The 17,156-nt window shown below is 37.7% G+C and overlaps 3 protein-coding genes across 7 annotated transcripts; 2 read left to right on the plus strand and 1 right to left on the minus strand.

Moving 5' to 3' along the window:
- Positions 1-908: 908 nt before the first annotated feature.
- LOC101475201 (cleavage and polyadenylation specificity factor subunit 7) lies at positions 909-8,922 on the minus strand. 3 transcript variants are annotated; one of them, XM_024802461.2, is made up of 10 exons: positions 8,831-8,922; positions 8,221-8,391; positions 7,589-7,792; positions 6,489-6,592; positions 6,252-6,397; positions 5,817-6,153; positions 5,507-5,610; positions 4,281-4,425; positions 3,818-4,156; positions 909-2,626 (listed from the first exon to the last, which is right to left on the minus strand). In XM_024802461.2, the coding sequence occupies exons 2-10, from the start codon at positions 8,308-8,310 to the stop codon at positions 2,608-2,610; spliced, it is 1,488 nt and encodes a 495-aa protein (XP_024658229.2). In that variant the 5' UTR covers positions 8,311-8,391; positions 8,831-8,922; the 3' UTR covers positions 909-2,607. The 3 variants fall into 3 exon arrangements, with proteins under 3 accessions (XP_024658229.2, XP_024658228.2, XP_024658230.2); XM_024802460.2 differs by lacking the exon at positions 8,831-8,922 and adding an exon at positions 8,590-8,706; XM_024802462.2 differs by lacking the exon at positions 8,831-8,922 and having other exon boundaries at positions 3,804-4,156; positions 8,221-8,692.
- On the plus strand, positions 1,010-2,115 carry polr2l (RNA polymerase II, I and III subunit L). Its single transcript, XM_004543207.5, has 3 exons — positions 1,010-1,047; positions 1,501-1,605; positions 1,904-2,115. The coding sequence occupies exons 2-3, from the start codon at positions 1,511-1,513 to the stop codon at positions 2,010-2,012; spliced, it is 204 nt and encodes a 67-aa protein (XP_004543264.1). The 5' UTR covers positions 1,010-1,047; positions 1,501-1,510; the 3' UTR covers positions 2,013-2,115.
- On the plus strand, positions 8,891-16,369 carry sdhaf2 (succinate dehydrogenase complex assembly factor 2). 3 transcript variants are annotated; one of them, XR_013098379.1, is made up of 5 exons: positions 8,891-9,051; positions 10,337-10,560; positions 10,959-11,068; positions 13,066-13,255; positions 15,451-16,369. XR_013098379.1 is itself a non-coding variant. In XM_004543208.5 (4 exons), exons 1-4 carry the CDS (start codon positions 9,025-9,027, stop codon positions 13,194-13,196), a joined length of 492 nt encoding a protein of 163 aa, XP_004543265.1. In that variant the 5' UTR covers positions 8,893-9,024; the 3' UTR covers positions 13,197-13,488. The 3 variants fall into 3 exon arrangements, 1 of the variants encoding a protein (XP_004543265.1); XR_190998.5 differs by lacking the exon at positions 15,451-16,369 and adding an exon at positions 13,360-13,488; XM_004543208.5 differs by lacking the exon at positions 15,451-16,369 and having other exon boundaries at positions 8,893-9,051; positions 13,066-13,488.
- The last annotated feature ends 787 nt before the right edge of the window (positions 16,370-17,156 follow it).

The following is a 17,156-nucleotide window of genomic DNA, read 5'->3' on the forward strand; positions in this document are numbered from 1 at the left end:
TCACTCTTTTATTACCCCTTTTGAGGCACATTTCATGTAAAGTATTAGGGTGTATTGTTGGTGTCAGGGTGTATTGTTATGTAATTCATTTTTACTCCATAATCAATATCTGCTGGCCCACGGAAACCATTATTGTGGTCAGGTCTACTTTGCTCAACACGTCCTCCCAGAAGGATGTTTCGTTAATGTGACATAGGATGTAGTTATACCGCTGAGAAGTATTGTGTCTGTTTTTAAGGCATCTGCAGTTTGCTCTATAGTTAGTGTGACAGCTTGCTTTCTGCTGAGTCAACTTTATGGTCATTTTTAGAGCTGTACTTATGTGATGCCAATGCTATATGTGAGATTTTCATAGCTTGGCTGCTGCTTTTCTATCATTTTGCCAATGAACAATTTACATGTATTATTAATAATATGGAAGCTATAAGGGTACATAGAAACTGAATTCTCTCCTAATATCTCCATAGGTCTCTCTTATTAATGTGTGTGTACAAGATAATTTACTAGAAAAGTGATATGCATGTCTAATTTTATTCGTACAAAGATGCGTTATAATGAAAAGAAACACCTACTCAAGCTTTTCGTTTTACCTCTAAATGTCATAAAATTAAATTCACTCCGCTATTGCAGATGAACAAAGGATAACCATCAGCAGGGAGGCAACACATTTCCACACATGAAGTAAATTCTCTTATTTGCACAAGATATTTTCCACATCACTTGTTCATAGATATAAATATTAAGTCCATACAGTTTAGGCTTTTTTTTATTTATTTATAACTTAGCGATAATTCTAAATGTAGTTAACCTTTACCCATGCTACATCTCTCCGAGAAGTTTTGTGAAATTTTTCTAGATTATTTTTTCCCCCCGGATCTTGATGAAAAACAGTGAGGCCGAAGTAGTCCTTTATTTTGAAAGATTCTAACAGGAAGTCTTCTTGTTGTTGCGGTTGGAGAAAGCAAAGCTAGCAGTTACAACTTCTCCGGTGTTTGTTTCTCTCAGAAGACCATAACTTGTGTACTTTAGCGAACGATAGTGGCAACGGTGAGTAAATAAAACGTGACCTTTTGCTTTTTGTGGTAAACAACCAACACTGCGATTCGCAACATGTTAAAGCAGCTAAAGTTTTATGCTAAGCGCGTGGTTACGCATGCTGAAATGGCTAGCTAGGTGTTTTGTTCAATTAATTTTATAACTGCTCCTGAAAAAACACGCACAGATACAAAAAATATCAATAAACAACGCACAGGTAAACACCGTTTGGGTTTATCACCTTGCATAATTTATAGTTGTCTTAGCTACACACCAAAGATACAGTATTAGCATAATAGTGACGCTAGCTAGCTCGGAATTAGCCGGGCACCTACTAATACTTTCAAGTTAAACTTATCGTCGTTTTTCGTAGATCTACGAAAACAAAATTGGGTCGTTAACATCACATACGTGTTTGATACGTAATTTTATTGGGTAAGTTGAGCACCAGGTCTCTATTCACAGGTGTCTAAACATGATCATCCCTGTACGGTGCTTCACGTGTGGCAAGATTGTTGGTAACAAATGGGAAGCATACCTTGGTCTTCTTCAAGCCGAGTACACAGAGGGGTAAGACTAATACATTCTGTTTTGTTCCACTGACATTGCCTCTTAAATTGTAAGTAACTGTTGTATTATGGCAACACAACTTAGTAGCAGTGCAATCGCTGCACATTGAACTTTTTTCGTTTGTAGAAGTTGAGTGGTTTGAAGTCAGCTTGAAAATTAGTTGATGGATTAAGTGAATCATAATTGCATGAGGCCATTTAGACCATTTTCCTCAGTGTGTTCAGTAATGTCCATGTACTTATTCATTCAGGATATCATGCATTAGCTCTGACATTACTTGTTCTTCTTCCTTCTCAAGTGACGCCCTGGATGCCCTGGGACTGAAGAGGTACTGCTGCAGGAGGATGCTTCTTTCTCACGTGGATCTTATTGAGAAATTGCTGAATTATGCGCCATTGGAGAAATGAAAACTAGAAGAACTGTTTGGACTTTGTGCAGGCTGAAGTTTTGAGCGTTTGTGTTATTAATGTGATGCATTTTTCTAAATAAAAGCTGTTGATGGCATTGCTACATGTGCTTATACCTTTGCTGTCTTGTGTAGTTGCAAAGCTTAGTCCCCACACTTGTTCTATGCATTAAAACCAAGCAGCATGATAAATCTTGTAGCGAGACTTTCAGTAGTTTTACATTTTAATGTGTTAACAGTGGTCCAAACAGAGGCAGTTTAAATGATTTTTGTGGTCCCCAGTAAGCAGATAAAACAACTTGGATTTATGTTTATGGATATTTTTTTGTACATTTAATACAAAAAGTGATAAATTTTACAGTTACATAAATTAGGGGGCGCTTCTGTGCATGCAAGCTTTGAAAGTTGATGTCCCAGCAACAATTCTACAGTCTTTATCTAAAATTACAGATCCTGGAGAACTTAAAAAAGAAAAAAACTCAGTACCTTCAAAGAAAAAAAGTACACCTTGGACTTTAGAAGATGCATATCCGTAGTTTAATCTGGAATTCTTCTACTTTTGTCCCAAAAAAAAAAAGGCCTGTCTTTGCTCTGCTTCAGTCACAGGACTTCAGTCTAGGGATGGGAAAATAATACATTTTGAAATCCACAAATTTTACAAATCAGACCTACACTATACTAAACATAAAAGTAAATGTTTGTATGTTTTCAGAAATACATTTCCTAAATGGGTTCTGTCATTTTAGGATGCATCCTGTGGTGTTTCACACAGCAGTATTTGTGCTAATCCCTTACATATATCTTGACTAAAAGTTCTGCATTTGATCAAGTAAAATGTTTTCATTTTACTTGATCAAATATAGCTGTGCTCTGTCTGGTGCAGGCAGATTTAATAAATTGATCCACTGTAATATAGTAAATTTAGTGAGTTTCACTTTATGAACCATATACACATACATAATACAGTAAACTGCCAGAAGGATCCAGTCACCAATCCAAATATTTAAATTCAGATATTCAATCACTTCCATGACCATAGATGTATGAAATCAAGCACCTAGTCATGCAGACTGCTTCTACAAACATTTATGAAATGTAATGGAGCTCCTGCTCTCAGGACAACATACACTCAGGTAACACTTAACCATCTCTCTAAGTTCATATTAAACCATAAGTGACAGATGTGAACTTTACTGCTGAAGTTACCTCTTTTCATAGTACAGGCCTCAGATCTGATGAAAAGTACTATTAATATGAGAAGATATTAGCTATAAGAAGCTTTTATACATTTATAAACCAAAATGAAAAAACTGACACTAAATAATAAACTACTATTACATCACAGCACAAAGTGCTGCTAAATTCCTGAACAAATTGTTGAAGGTTGAAGGAAGTAAAGCACAGTTATTGTGCTCTACATGAATAAATCTGCATTATCAGGTTTACTGAACAAACTAAAAGATGTAAGTCTTATTTAAGTTTTTTGTACTTCTTGCTGTGTAATGAGAAACCTAACACGGATGACAGAACTTCTTGAGAGCAGGCGACTTGTGTTTTTTTTGTCACCATAAGAAAAACAAAAGGTGAAATAAAAAATGGCTCATTTGTTCAAGTAAGTTGTTCCAGTGAGTTAGCAATATCGGAATGCAACCTATGTGGAACACACCTGGGCTTTCCTTCCATCAGAGGTCAAAATGTCTACTGGAAAAATAGTAGATATTCCAAAAACGTGAAACTGATTGATGGTAAAATATAATTGTAGTGTACAAATTAATATTAGTGAAAAACTTACCTAATTAGTGGTACCTGTCTTTGTGATCTCTGTGTCTTTCCCGTTCCCGTGAATACGCCTTTTCCCTTTCTCCACTCCAGGAGTGCTCCAGGTGTCTTCGAGACATTCCTGCATCTTCACAGACAGAAGAATAGTCCCTATCACGCTCTCTGTCACGACTCCTGTCCCAGTCTCTATCGCGCTCTCTGCCACGACTCCGTTCCCGGTCTCTATTACGCTCTCGACTCCGTTCCAGGTCTCTTTCACGGTCTCTTTCACGGTCTCTGTCACGGCTCCATTCCCTGTCTCTGTCCCGCTCTCGCTCTCTGTCCCGACTCCTGTCCCGGTCTCTTTTTCCAGAGCGACTTTGTTCACTGAAAAGAAATATGGTTTTGTAACAAAGTAAGAAATCTAATGCTAGGTCCAACCTCAGTATTAGTTCATATACATACATATATGGACAACAACGACAGCGTTTTGATAGGCAGTTATACAAACCTGTAGCCATAGTTGCCCTGGATAGAGACTAGACAATCCTTGAGTGATGTGACCAGCGTCTGGCATCGCTCATCTCCATACACTCTGGACTGCTTAATGATGGCAATGGCAGTTAATAGTGTTTCCATGGCCACCTGCAGGTCTCCTGATGTAGAAATTTGGGAGATATTAGAAGCATTTGTTTGTTTAGTAACGAAACACTTTAAAGTTCCTAGGGTTAGGTTTAATAAAAAGTTTTTGAAAATGGGCGACAGTTACTACAAAATTCATTAAAGATAGGAAAGTATCTCGGAACAGAAGCAGCAGGGAGGCTTGTTGAGTCAGAAGACATAAAGCCTGGCCTGAGGTGATGATTCACCTATGTGTATACAGAGACCCAGAGCACGCAGCCAAAAAAAGGCTGAGAGGGCTTTGGGATAAATCTCTGCATGTTGTTAAATGTGCCAGCCGAAGCTTCATCTTAAACTCCTCTCAAATCCCAAGTAGAAATAGTTAGAACTAAGAAAGGCTCTTATTTCACTCTGATAGAACTAGAGGAGGTAACAAAACGTTTGAAGAAAGTAGAAATTAAAAGTGTGCAAAGCTAGAAAAACATAACCAAAAACCTAAAGGTCCCAAAGACACAGATTGTGTTGTAAAAGCGCTGACAATCAAATCTGATTAAACCACAACCAAACAGTCATGTTTTTCTTATTTTGCCACAAATATGCTAAATGTACTAAATTCTTGAGTTACTCATTATTCTTTGTATCTTTCTTCAAAGGAGCCAGTCTTTCTTGTAATTTTTGCAACTGCAGTATTTTCAATAAACTGAACTGAAGTGGAGACCAAAAAAAAAACAAAAAACTGGCAGGCCAAAATAATAATAAAAAAAAACTATCTATAAAAAGTCATGTCCTTAAAAATAGGAATAATCTACCAAAGAACTAGAACTGTTGCAGAGATCAGACTGATTAGCATTAAAACAGCATTTTCAGAGCCTTTCAAATAATGCATAAAGTCTGTAATGATTTATGTACACAATACGGTATTTATTTTTTATCACTAGTAAAAACATGTATTCCAATTATATCTAAGACAAAAATATACTATGATATGTGTGTGCTTCCTAATTCAAGTGCAAGTTGTGTGGAACAACTTTACATTTTGAGTGTTTCTCCAACTGTCTGTTAATCATTGATAATAAGCATAAAAAAACCCTGTGTCCCATATGCATTTATACTTACCAGCTGTTGCACCACTCACAGCTTTTGTGATGGCACTGCTGGCAATGGTTCTGTTTCTATTCATAAGCTCCTCCAAATGTTGATCTGAACTTTTAGGTGTGTTTCTGTAAAATAGGCAGTTATTAGTAAAAGTAACTAATGTTTTAATGTTTTCTTTTTTGTAACTTCTAGTCCTAAGTAATCTCTATTCTCATTTATGCCTCTCTGTATCCTGCTCATTGGTTCACGTTCCACTGGAGGTTTAATATGATCTCTCTGTAAATGCCTTTAGTGTGTCAGTGGCTAAAAAAATTAAATAATGTGTTCTCACGTTTGTTGGCTGTAAGCTTTGCTGCTGTGCCCATCCTGTGCTGGGCTGAAGTATGTGGGATGCATACCAAGAGACGGGTGGCTTGGGACAGGGACTGGATGAGGAGGGAACAGTGGGGCTGCCATGAGCGGAGCGATTGTTTGTGGCATATGTGGAAACAGGGGAGGTGGATGACCAAAAGAAGGGCCGGGTAATGGAGGAAAGCTGTTAGCAAGTGGATGTGATGGAAAAAGTGGAGGTATAGCAGACGGGGCGGTCTTCTGTGCTAATAATACTGAGAGAATCTCATCTGACGAATCAGATTCCTTGGTTTCTTTGTTAGTTCGCAAGGGTACACCTGAAAAAAACAAAATACATCTCCATGAAAAATGTTATCCTGACATTTAGTAATACAAACTAAATATCAGGGTGTTGTGAGAGTCGTCTTCCCCTTACGTTTGTTTGCTTCCTCTTCAAAAAAAGCAAGGTTCTGACAAGTGGCATAGCGACAGTCTATCCTTTCCCCGTTGATTTTACACTGTGGTACTTTTTCCAACATTAGTTTTAGTGACTCGTCTGACGTTATCACCACTTCTGCAAAGCTGCATCACAGAGTAGGAGATAAAATTTAAAAGAAAAATACAAAAATGCTTTATTTTTTAAAGGTTTCTCTATATTTTACACAATACTCACCCTCTTGACACACCATTACTTCTGTCCTCAGCAAACTTGATGTCTGCGATGTTCTTCACACCCAACCCTTTGGCCATAGATGTTAGGTCATTCTCAGTTACCCACTGCAAGGATGAGAAGGTTTGTAAAAAAGAAAAAAAAACTGGTAGGGGGAAAGTCATTCAACTTTATGGTAAATGGTAAATGGCCTGCATTTGTATAGCGCTTTTCTAGTCCTTAAGGACCCCAAAGCGCTTTACACTACATTCAGTCATTCACCCATTCACACACTGGCGATAGCAAGCTACATTGTAGCCACAGCTGCCCTGCGGCACACTGACAGAGGCAAGGCTGCTGGACACAGGCGCCACCGGGCCCTCTGACCACCACCAGTAGGCAAACATGGGGTTAGTATCTTACCCAAGGATATTTGGCATGCAGCCAGGAGGCAGCCTGGGATCGAACCACCGACCTTCTGATTAGTGGCTGACCTGCTCTGCCACCTGAGCTACAGCCACCCCTTTATAGGTATAACAGATCATCTACTGCAGCAGTCCCCAACCCCCGGGCCTCGGACCGGTACCGGTCCGTGAGTCGTTTGGTACCGGGCCGCGAGAGTTAAGGCTCAGGTGTGAAATGTATGTTTTTCAGGGTTTTTATCGGTTTTCAGCGTTATTTTGTTATCGTTTTTATCGTTTACTCGGGTTTTCCTTGGTCTCTTCACGTGTGTTATGAATAAATTTTCTTTTTTTCAGTACTGGTACAAGTTTTATTTTGTTGTATTTATCCGCGACACCTTAAAGGCCGGTCCATGAAAATATTGTCGGGCATAAACCGGTCCGTGGCGCAAAAAAGGTTGGGGACCGCTGATCTACTGTATCTATGTAACCTTTGCTAGTTTCTCCAAATGTTTTAACACATTTGGAGAAGAACTGGAAAATTACTAAAGTAATGCCAACTGTGTAAACAAATGGCAAGCATGGTATAGTGTGCTATCTGTCTTGGCATTATATAAAGAATCTAAAATCAGATTATTATTTATTGTTTTCCAGTAATGTTTAAGTATTAACAGTGTTTCTAAAATGGATGAAAATGTATTGGCAATGCAAAACTCAACTCACCCATGGGAAATGCCCAACATATACAGAAAGTCTCCTTAGATAGTTTGCTCTTTTTGGAGTATTTGCTTCTGTTGATTTAACCTCTTCCTTAGCTGATGTCTCCTTACGTAAGGACTCCTTGGTAGCAACATTCTTGTCTTGGTTAACAGAACCGGTTAGAACGGCATCAAAAAGTTCATTTGCTTCTGCAATTCTATCCAAATCCTGTGAAGTATAGAAAAAGAATAATTACAGCAGTGGGCAAAAGTCTTGTCAATGCTGCATATGATCACCTTTACTTTTCAACACACAAACTCTGTTAATTTTGTCTTTTAAAAAATATTTAACTAAAGAAATATACAACTAAAGCCCAAAGAAACTATTCCAAATCGGTTCTTTGTTAAATTTCATCCTTTTAGTTAAGTATTTTTCATGTCATAGGTGAGTTTTAAGTAGCTCAAAAACATACTAACATATATTCCAGTATTAGATAACGTAAAATTAAAAAAAATTAAAGGATGTGGCACCTTCCTTCTAGGAAGATATGGTACCGCAGTTTTATTTTTGACCGATTGTTTCAGTAAACATTATGTTTGATCGTTTCATAAACTGACCCTTTTTTTTTTTTGCATTGATTTCAATGCCAGACTCACCTCGTCGTTTTGATTCAGGTCACTATATAGATCTATATCTTTGTCCTCGGTGCTTGGTCCAGCTGCATGTTCTCGTCCTGCAGCAGCCATCCCGTGGGCCGAAGATAATTAATTACTTGCAATCCAGCTAGTAATTGTTATTTGTTTTAAGTGCAGCTCGCACATGCACACCTTAGAAATTAACACAAAGGATGCACTTTTAGAATTCAGAAATTTCACTTTTCCTTATTTTGTTAGCTAACGTTAATGTTCCGCTGGACTTAAAATAAACATACTGTGGCTAAAACTGAGTGTGACAAACCGAAAATATAGTCTGCGGAAATAAATGATAAGAAAGCTGAATTATGATGAAAACTTTCACAAACATACAAGGTATTTCATAGCACGAGCTACCAGTTTACTTCTCATTCGTTCTCTGATCAGCTTAAGCTAATGTTGCTACTCTGGCAGTTGGTGCAGCTGACATAGTCACCGGCTGAAAACAACAATCGACTTTTAGTTCCTGTAGTCAAGTTGGTTTAGTTTTTGGTAAAGGGTCAAGCATGTATTTAGCTAATGCATTTGTTTTTGAGTACGAAAAATAAATAAATACACAGATTAACTATATAACCTCTAAAGGTCCAACTGTGACGCCAGCTACGTTTTCCTGCAGTTAAACAAAACCACGTGTGGGCTGTGTACAGCCCTCCCTCCGGTAGTTTCCTGTCACCGTACTTGTGTAATTTCTGTCAGACAGCAGAAAAACATTTCGACAGGGGAGACGGATACGTCAAATTTGTGGACCTTAAAAGAACCTGGGTTAAAATGCTCTCTTCTATTGTCGCGAAAAGGGTGAGCTAGCGAGTAATTCGTCATTTGTGTATTTGTTGCTTGAAATCTGAATCTGTGGCCGTCGTAACGTCAGAGCTCGCCGTCTAATTCTAAACATTTTTAGCGTTAGTACGTTTAATGTTCAATAACAGGACGCAGTAACAGACTTAATAGTATTAAACAAACGGTTCAGTATTTCGCGAGGATGTGGCATTATTATTGTCAGGGTTGATTTAGCTCTGGTGCAGAGAGGTTGTCCTCTTGGAGGACAGTTGTACAACAGTGCACCGAGTCTCAGATTATGCAATTACCCCCTGCTTTCTTTATTTTAGTTTAGCAGCAAATCTTTAGGACTCCAAGCCATCATAGTTATTATAATATTATTATAGATAGCTAAAAGCGAAAACTGAAACTGGGGAGAAAGAAACGTTTTAGATTATATGATTTGCATTGGTATATACTATACTATAAAGCCTTGAACCAACCCTCACTTCTTTCAAATTTGCTTCCATAGAGTTAAAGGGCCTTCAGGAATAGTTCTCCTAGCTTTTTGGAAGTCTTTCCATTTTTTTATTTTTTTTTTAACATTCCCCAGCCCCCCACCCCACTCATTTTCACTCCAGTCTTTTTACCTGTTTTGCTAAGCCGCTCAATACTTACTTACCATTCATTCAAGCATAAAATATACACCTGAAATGCGGGATGATCTTTGTTTTAGTCAGTTTGCTCGTATTTGTCAAAAAGCACGAGGAAGCATGGAACATGTTTATTGTGATGTGTCTACCTGTGAGTAAATGAAGGACATTGTTTGCATTATAATGTCTAACACTACATGTAAAAATATAAATAAAATGAATAATGAAACATTTGAAACAATAACACTTAAATTGGAAGACTGAAAGCCAATTTAAATTAAACAGAAAACACAAATTCTAGATCATAAAATGAGAAAATGGTAAATAAAGTTGGATGCTGATACCTGAACATAAATTGAAAATACTTAAGAATATTTAGTCTCAGCATGACTCACAATTATCAGTGATGCAATGTCAGCTGAAAAATGCGAACAGCAGAACACAGTCTCTAAATTGTTCCTCATGCAACTTATTAAGCTGTAATGGCAGTTTAACATGTAGATCCAATGCCTGTATTAGCTTTTAGATAATAATTGCTACCACAATCTTGCCCAAATACAATGTTTGTTAGTAACTAGAATAATCGGATGTACTGACTCAGCACGTTCAGAAGACACAGTGGATTATTTTACCTATCACATGTGTCTTTTAATGTGTGCTTGTCCCATCAGCTGGTAACCGGGATGTGTCAGGCTGCTTGGAGACCAGCAATCACAGGGCTGGTGTCATCTCGTGGTTACCGCGGGGACTCTCCCGAAGACACAAAGGTTGACCTGATTGAGATCCCTTTGCCCCCTTGGAAGGAAAATCCAAGCGAGCCCATCGACATCAAGAGACGCCGCCTTCTCTACGAAAGCCGCAAGAGGGGCATGTTGGAGAACTGCATATTGCTAAGGTTGCTGAATTGTACTGATTTTGTCCGTGACCTGCGTTGTTCATTCATCCATCTCAGCTTTAAAGGATGTGTTTACATCCAGTATTTTTTTTAAGCACGGTTTTAAGTTTGCCTACCATCGATCTTTGCTCCTTCCTTAATCAAATCCAGTGTAAATGCGATCAGTGACAATAATTCATATCACTGATTTTTAAATACATTCTTGAGAACATTTGAGTTTAAAATGAGGCTTTGGTGCAGTCTCATAGTAAAAATTTCATTGTATATGTGAGAATAATATTTTAAGCATTTTCAATCATTAGAGCTGTTTTTTAAGTTTTTGTTTATCATTGTGAAGGATTTTTTTCTCAGAAAACAGGAAGGAAGCTTCAGATCCTGATAAATTTTCTGTCTTGTAGCCTTTTTGCAAAGCGATACCTGAACACAATGACTGAGAACCAGCTAAAGCAGTATGACAGGCTGATTAATGAACCAAGTAACGACTGGGACATCTACTATTGGGCAACAGGTGAGAGCCAAGTAGTGTTTTTCTTTTTAATTTTGCAGACTCATTTTCATGTTTTGTCTCTGTTCTAGCTCTTAGTTGTTTTGGAAGTGATTTTAATTTTTTAATGCTTTGCAAATGTCTTCCCAAAACTCAGCTCTCTTCATTAAGTCCTCCAACACCTCCCTACAGCTGCTCTTACAACCCATGACAATGTTGGGAATGCTGCTACAACATGAAAAAAAAAAAGACTGTCTTTACAAACTCACCTTCAGTTAGCTCCCTCCACATGTATTTTTAAAACCAAATAGCACTTCTGTTGATAGTTGTAATTAGCTATTCTTCTATGACCCCAAATCCAAAAAAGCTGGAACGCTGTGTGAAATATAAAGTTCAAACAGATTTCAAATCTCATTACTCCACGTTTTATTCAGAGTAGACCATAGAAAACATTTCAAATGTTTAAACTCTGAAGAAGAACATAAATACAGCTATTTTGAATTTGATTCAGCAGCAACATTTTTTTTCTCTTCTTTGAAGAACGTTGGGGAACTTTCAGGACTGGAATCTTGTCCCATTCTTGTCTTATTTAGGATTTAGATGTTTTACAGTCCTGGCTCTTTTTTGTTATATTTTACATTTCACGATGCTCTAAGGACCTGGGCTCTTCTGCTACAAAGCCATGATGGAGATGATGAAATATTCCAAGTCTTAGGAATTTTACGTTGAGGAACATTATTCGGAAAGTGTTCCACAGTTTAGTGCGAATTCAGGAACCTCTGCTCATCATCTGCCTCTCTAAGATGCTCTTTTTATACTCAATCATGCTACTGACCTGTTGCCAGTCAGAATCAGAATACTTTAATAATCCCTAAGGAAATTATGTGGGTTACAGTCCCTCCAAGACGATAACACTAACAGACTGAACTAATTAAATTATGCAGTATATTACAAAGTTAATAAAATATAAGAGAAAGGTCTAACATCTATACAAATAGCTCAATTTAAATATCAAGAATATTAATTTAACTAAATAGCTGCAAAATGAGGATAAATAAAATGGTAAAAAAAAAAATAGAATAGTGGCAACTGTAGTAAAATGTTATTATTATTATTGATTTTTCTTTTATTGTTACTTATTATTATGTTGCAGGATGTTTGAGTTCAGATGAGCAATGAATGAGACTGTATAAAAAGTGCTACACAGATAAATAAACTTGCACATTAAAGCACTAAAGTTAGCAGAAGATGGAAGTTTGGGGCCAGACATTACTCAGTTACAGATATCTAAAAAGCCTTTGACTTGTTTGCAGCAACAAAGAAAACAGCAAAAGTCAATTTGTTTTCACCTTCTAACAACAAAATGTGTAAAACTCCAGTGGCTATGATTATTTATTATTATTTTGGTTTGTTTTAACTGACAGATAAGAAATAATAAATTGTATTTGGAATAATAGATGATGATGATGCTGTTGTTATAACAGTGCTTATAAATGAACTACACTTCACTTACTGTTTTTAAGCTTTATCCTTGGAACTCATTTACTTTTCCTGGATAACTTGGCTTTTTACTCTTGTAATTTACTCTAATTTGTTCCGGTCATTTGCCTTTTTGTGTGTGAAAACAGCTGAAAACAAAATCACTGTGAGAACAGCCTGAGCATACCAAACTGGCAGCATCTCTAGACAAATAAACTGTTGCAGGAATTCTGACAGGACTGGGACAAATAATTACAAAGCTGTTACTAAGTGATTAATTGAAATGCCCCTTTTTTTTTTTTTTTTACATTTAGAAATTAATCAACAGAATTTTCAAAGTGACATAGATGTACTATTGGGATGAAGAGGGAATGATCTTATTTCAGTTGATGCATATTGTGCATCTTCTTATTATCACTGAGGCAAAATATGTTCCATCAGCCTACATCCGTTTCAATTTTATGCTCCTATATTGTTCTAAAATCGACTGAGGTGATTCTTTATTTTATGCTCTTTGCCTCCTGGTCTTTTTATACTTACAGAGGCTCAGCCCACCCCTGACGTCTACCAAGGAGAGGTCATGGATATGCTGAAGGAGTTCACAAAAAACCGCAATCATGAACAGAGGCTGGACGCGCCCAGCTTGGAGTACTTGGAGAAAGAAAACCAGTGAGGTCTTTGGCCTGCAAGGCCTTTTACAGAGACTCATTAAATGAGGGTTTCGGAGTGAATGTGAGTGTAATAAATCTTTACAGAAATGCTTCAGAAGTTGAAACTTGCTCTGAATATATTGTATTATAAATGTGTGATTCAGTGATGTATATTCAAATTCCTAGGTTTGCTAGAGGCTTACTGAAGAAGCCACCTTTGACTAATGGCTGCAAGATGATTTGGAAATCAATTTTACTGTGCCTATTATTGACATTGTGGGTTATTTAATAAATGTTAATGCTTGTCTCTTTGCATTGCTGTGTCATTCATGACTGTGATTGTGCCTATAATGCCACGGTATTGGATCACGTGACTGCAGGAAGCCATGACTGACAATATAGACACTATTGTTACATAAGGAAGGTTGTGCAGCCTGCAGTGTGGGTTTACAGACACCAGAGGGAAGCAGATCCCTTCAGTTTCAGTGTCAAATTCAAGCTCCGGCTGATTTCAGTGTGGCGAATGGCTCGCCTGAAACCACACATATCTCACATACCTTATTTTTAATGCAGGATGCAATGTGAAAATATAAGCTATCTAAATAAATTACAATTACATTTAAGCTGTGTATTTTTAAGCCTTTATTTACAGTAAAAATACTTTCTGTCAAGCTGAGTTTTGCAATCAAACCACATATATTATTGGTTAAAACCAAAAAAAGGTTGGGTTTTTTTTGTCTCCCCTTCTAGTAGATATGCATGTATTGACTAAGGGGAACATTTTTTTTTTGTCCAGTTATGTGTCATGTCTGTCCAGTGGAACCTTGTACTGAGTGCAGGAGGGAAATGCCCTCTGGCCAGGAGATGTGCACAGACTCTAAACAGATGACAAGCCCTCCTGTGTACGTCCATCGAATATTAATGCACACATGACTTGCAGCCAAGGTGTTACACAAACAAGGCAGACATGAGACTGAGGCAAATATATTCTCCTTTAATAGGGGAGAATATGTTGAGGAAGAATGACCTTCACTTGTTACATTGTCAGCTTTTCCTAAAATAGACCGAGATGATGTCAGAAGGGTTCCCCTCTGTGTGGTTTTTTTCCGTTTCACTGCCATCTGTCTCAGAGCTTACCTTTATTGCGAATGGAAATTAACCAATACTTCAACCATGAAGTTTATTTCTTTTATCCATTTCAGAGGAAAGCTAAACTAGTATGCTACATACACTTTTTGCAGTGGGTGTAAAGGCGATCAAGTGTTCACTCCCCGAAAAGGTTGTGTTTGAACCTTCTGATTGGCTGAGGTTTGTATGTGCAGAATTATTTGCATGTTCTCCTTGTGCTTTTAAGGCTTTCTGTGCACATTTCAAAAACATCCATGTTAGATTTACCAGTTATTATGTTTACTCTGAAGTGATCAATTCATGGTGCACCCTGACTCTTGCCTTGGGTAAGCATGGGTATCTATTTAACCAACGACATGGACAGATATATATATATATATATATATATATATATATATATATATATATATATATATATATATTATATTATATATATATATATATATATAAAGACTTTTTGGGTTCTTTTTGTTCTTTTCTTAGTTTAATGCTTGTCAAAAAATGTTAAATTATGTAAGAACATGGAAAAAAGTCCAAAGACAAGGAAAAAAGTTTATAGCAGTAACTAGATCCACCGTGACTGGCTCTAACAATAAAAGACAGCCTACACGTGATTACTCAATCTAATAGCAATTTCAATGTGATTGATAATATAACGTAATAATATGAATGACACTGGGGTCTTTTTCTTATAAAACAGCTCCTTTTACATTCATTATTAAAGTTTATTATGCACCTAATACATGTGCATTAAATACTATACTTAAGAAACCATTAAAATCATTTTACATTGTCACTTACACATAAATGACCTCAATATTTTTATCACCATTGCAGCCGAGAGACCTGAATGTGATCCACTGTTGGTGTCACAATTCCTTGCCTTAAAAGAAAGAATAACACCTTAAGATCCCCCATGCAGGGGAAGCACAATTCAGGTCTTTATTGCTTTGAGGCTTGTTTAGAGTGTATATTCATCAGTTGCCCACACACACACCCACTGTGTCTATCTGTAGCCCGCCGCTCCTGTCATCCTCCACTGCTGCTTCCCGTGTCGTGACAGCTCTCTGTTTTATCCTCAGCACTGCCGTCACCCTCTGCTCCCCTGGAATTTCAATCTCATGTGCTTTTGTTTCCTTATTCCACCAGCACCACCTGCAGCAGCACCCCTAGTGCGCCTCTTGTCTTCCAATGCCTGCTGGAGAGCTGTGCGCATAAGAAAAGTGTCGAGCGAGGAGGCATGCCCGGTTTTATTCTGAAGACGGAAGTGTTAGATAAGTTGGTAAATTGAACACCCTCTGTCATCATTACATGCATGCACACTTGCAGTGAGACAGTTTAGTGTGTAGGAGGCAGAGCAGGCAATTTGCTTAATTCTAGAGATCAGTGCCGATTCTAAAGATCCATGTTAATTACCCTTAAAACCAAGCCTCTTTTTTGTTGTTGTTGTTGTTTGCCTGAGCTGAAGGAAGAGGAAAGCAGGGAGCAAATGTGATTTTATGTATTTCCACCATTGGATGAATTAACTGAAATTTTATCTGCTGATATGTGTATTTGGAATTAAGCTTCTACACAGAGGTGGATGGAATCAACACCCAAAACTCTTTAGACATCTTTGGACGAAAACTGCACATTAAGAGCTCTTTGCAAACAGACCTCTGTTACGTTAGATAGCATTTTGATGTTGGTTGGGTAGCCAACCAGCCACATTGTTTGTGTTATTTTACTGACATAGATAATCATATTGCAAACCTTTAGGTTGGTCTTGCATAGAACAATTTAATTTATGGTACTCCCCTTCAAGCTAGAGCTACATGCGTATTATTTTCATACATAATGTTCTTCAGACCAGCTACTTTTTTTCTCAAACTTGAAGTACATAAAACAGACAATACTTCTGTAATTTTGATTAAATTGGATTATGAATGCATTCCATTTTCTTAACTGGTTATTCAGCTTAGAGTCACTGAGGAGCACACAAGGCAGCACACAATCACGTGGCAAATGTCATTTTTTGTAACAAATTTGTCACATGGTTCAATAAATTCTCCATTTTCAAAAAGTTAAATCTTTCTGGCAATGAGTTCATTTTCAGGCTTTAAGGGGTTAATTGACTTTGAAACATGGTACCGTTTTTGGTGCTGGACGGGCTAGTCTGAGCATTTCATAGACTGCTTATCTCCTGGGATTTTCCCACACCAACGTCTCTGGGGGTTTACAGCGGATGGTCTAAAAACATTTTGAAAAATATTCAGAAAGCCGAAGATCTCTGAATAAAAAAGGCCTTGTTGATGCCAGAGGTCAGAGGAGAATGGACATACTGCTTAGAAGGCAACAGTAGCTCAAAAAAGCACTCATTAAAACCAGTGTATGCAGAAGAGCATCTCTGAATGCACATGTTGAACCTTGAAGCAGATTGGCTACAGCAGGTGTAATTCCTGCCTGCTAAGAACAGGAATCTCAGGCTACAAGTCAGATGGGCTCATCAAAACTGTACAACAGAAGGTTGGAAAAATGTTGCCTGGCCTTTTGAGTCTTGATTTCTGCTCTGATATTCAGATGGGTCAGCATATGGCAACAACATAAAGGCATTTTCTTGGCACCAACACCATAGCCTAGAAGAGTTGCTGAGCATATCCATTCCATTATATCCACACTGTAGCCATCTTCTGACGGATGCTGCCAGCAGGATAACACATCACAACACTAAGCTTAAAACATCTCAAATTTGTTTCTTGAACATGACTTAAATGGCTTCGACAATAACCAGATCACCATCAATAGAGCGTCTTTGGGATGTGGTGGAACTGGAGACCCACATCATGGATGTGCAGCCAACATATCTGCAGCAACTG

Source organism: Maylandia zebra, linkage group LG1 (genome assembly GCF_041146795.1).
Source record: "Maylandia zebra isolate NMK-2024a linkage group LG1, Mzebra_GT3a, whole genome shotgun sequence".
Lineage (NCBI taxonomy): Eukaryota > Metazoa > Chordata > Actinopteri > Cichliformes > Cichlidae > Maylandia > Maylandia zebra.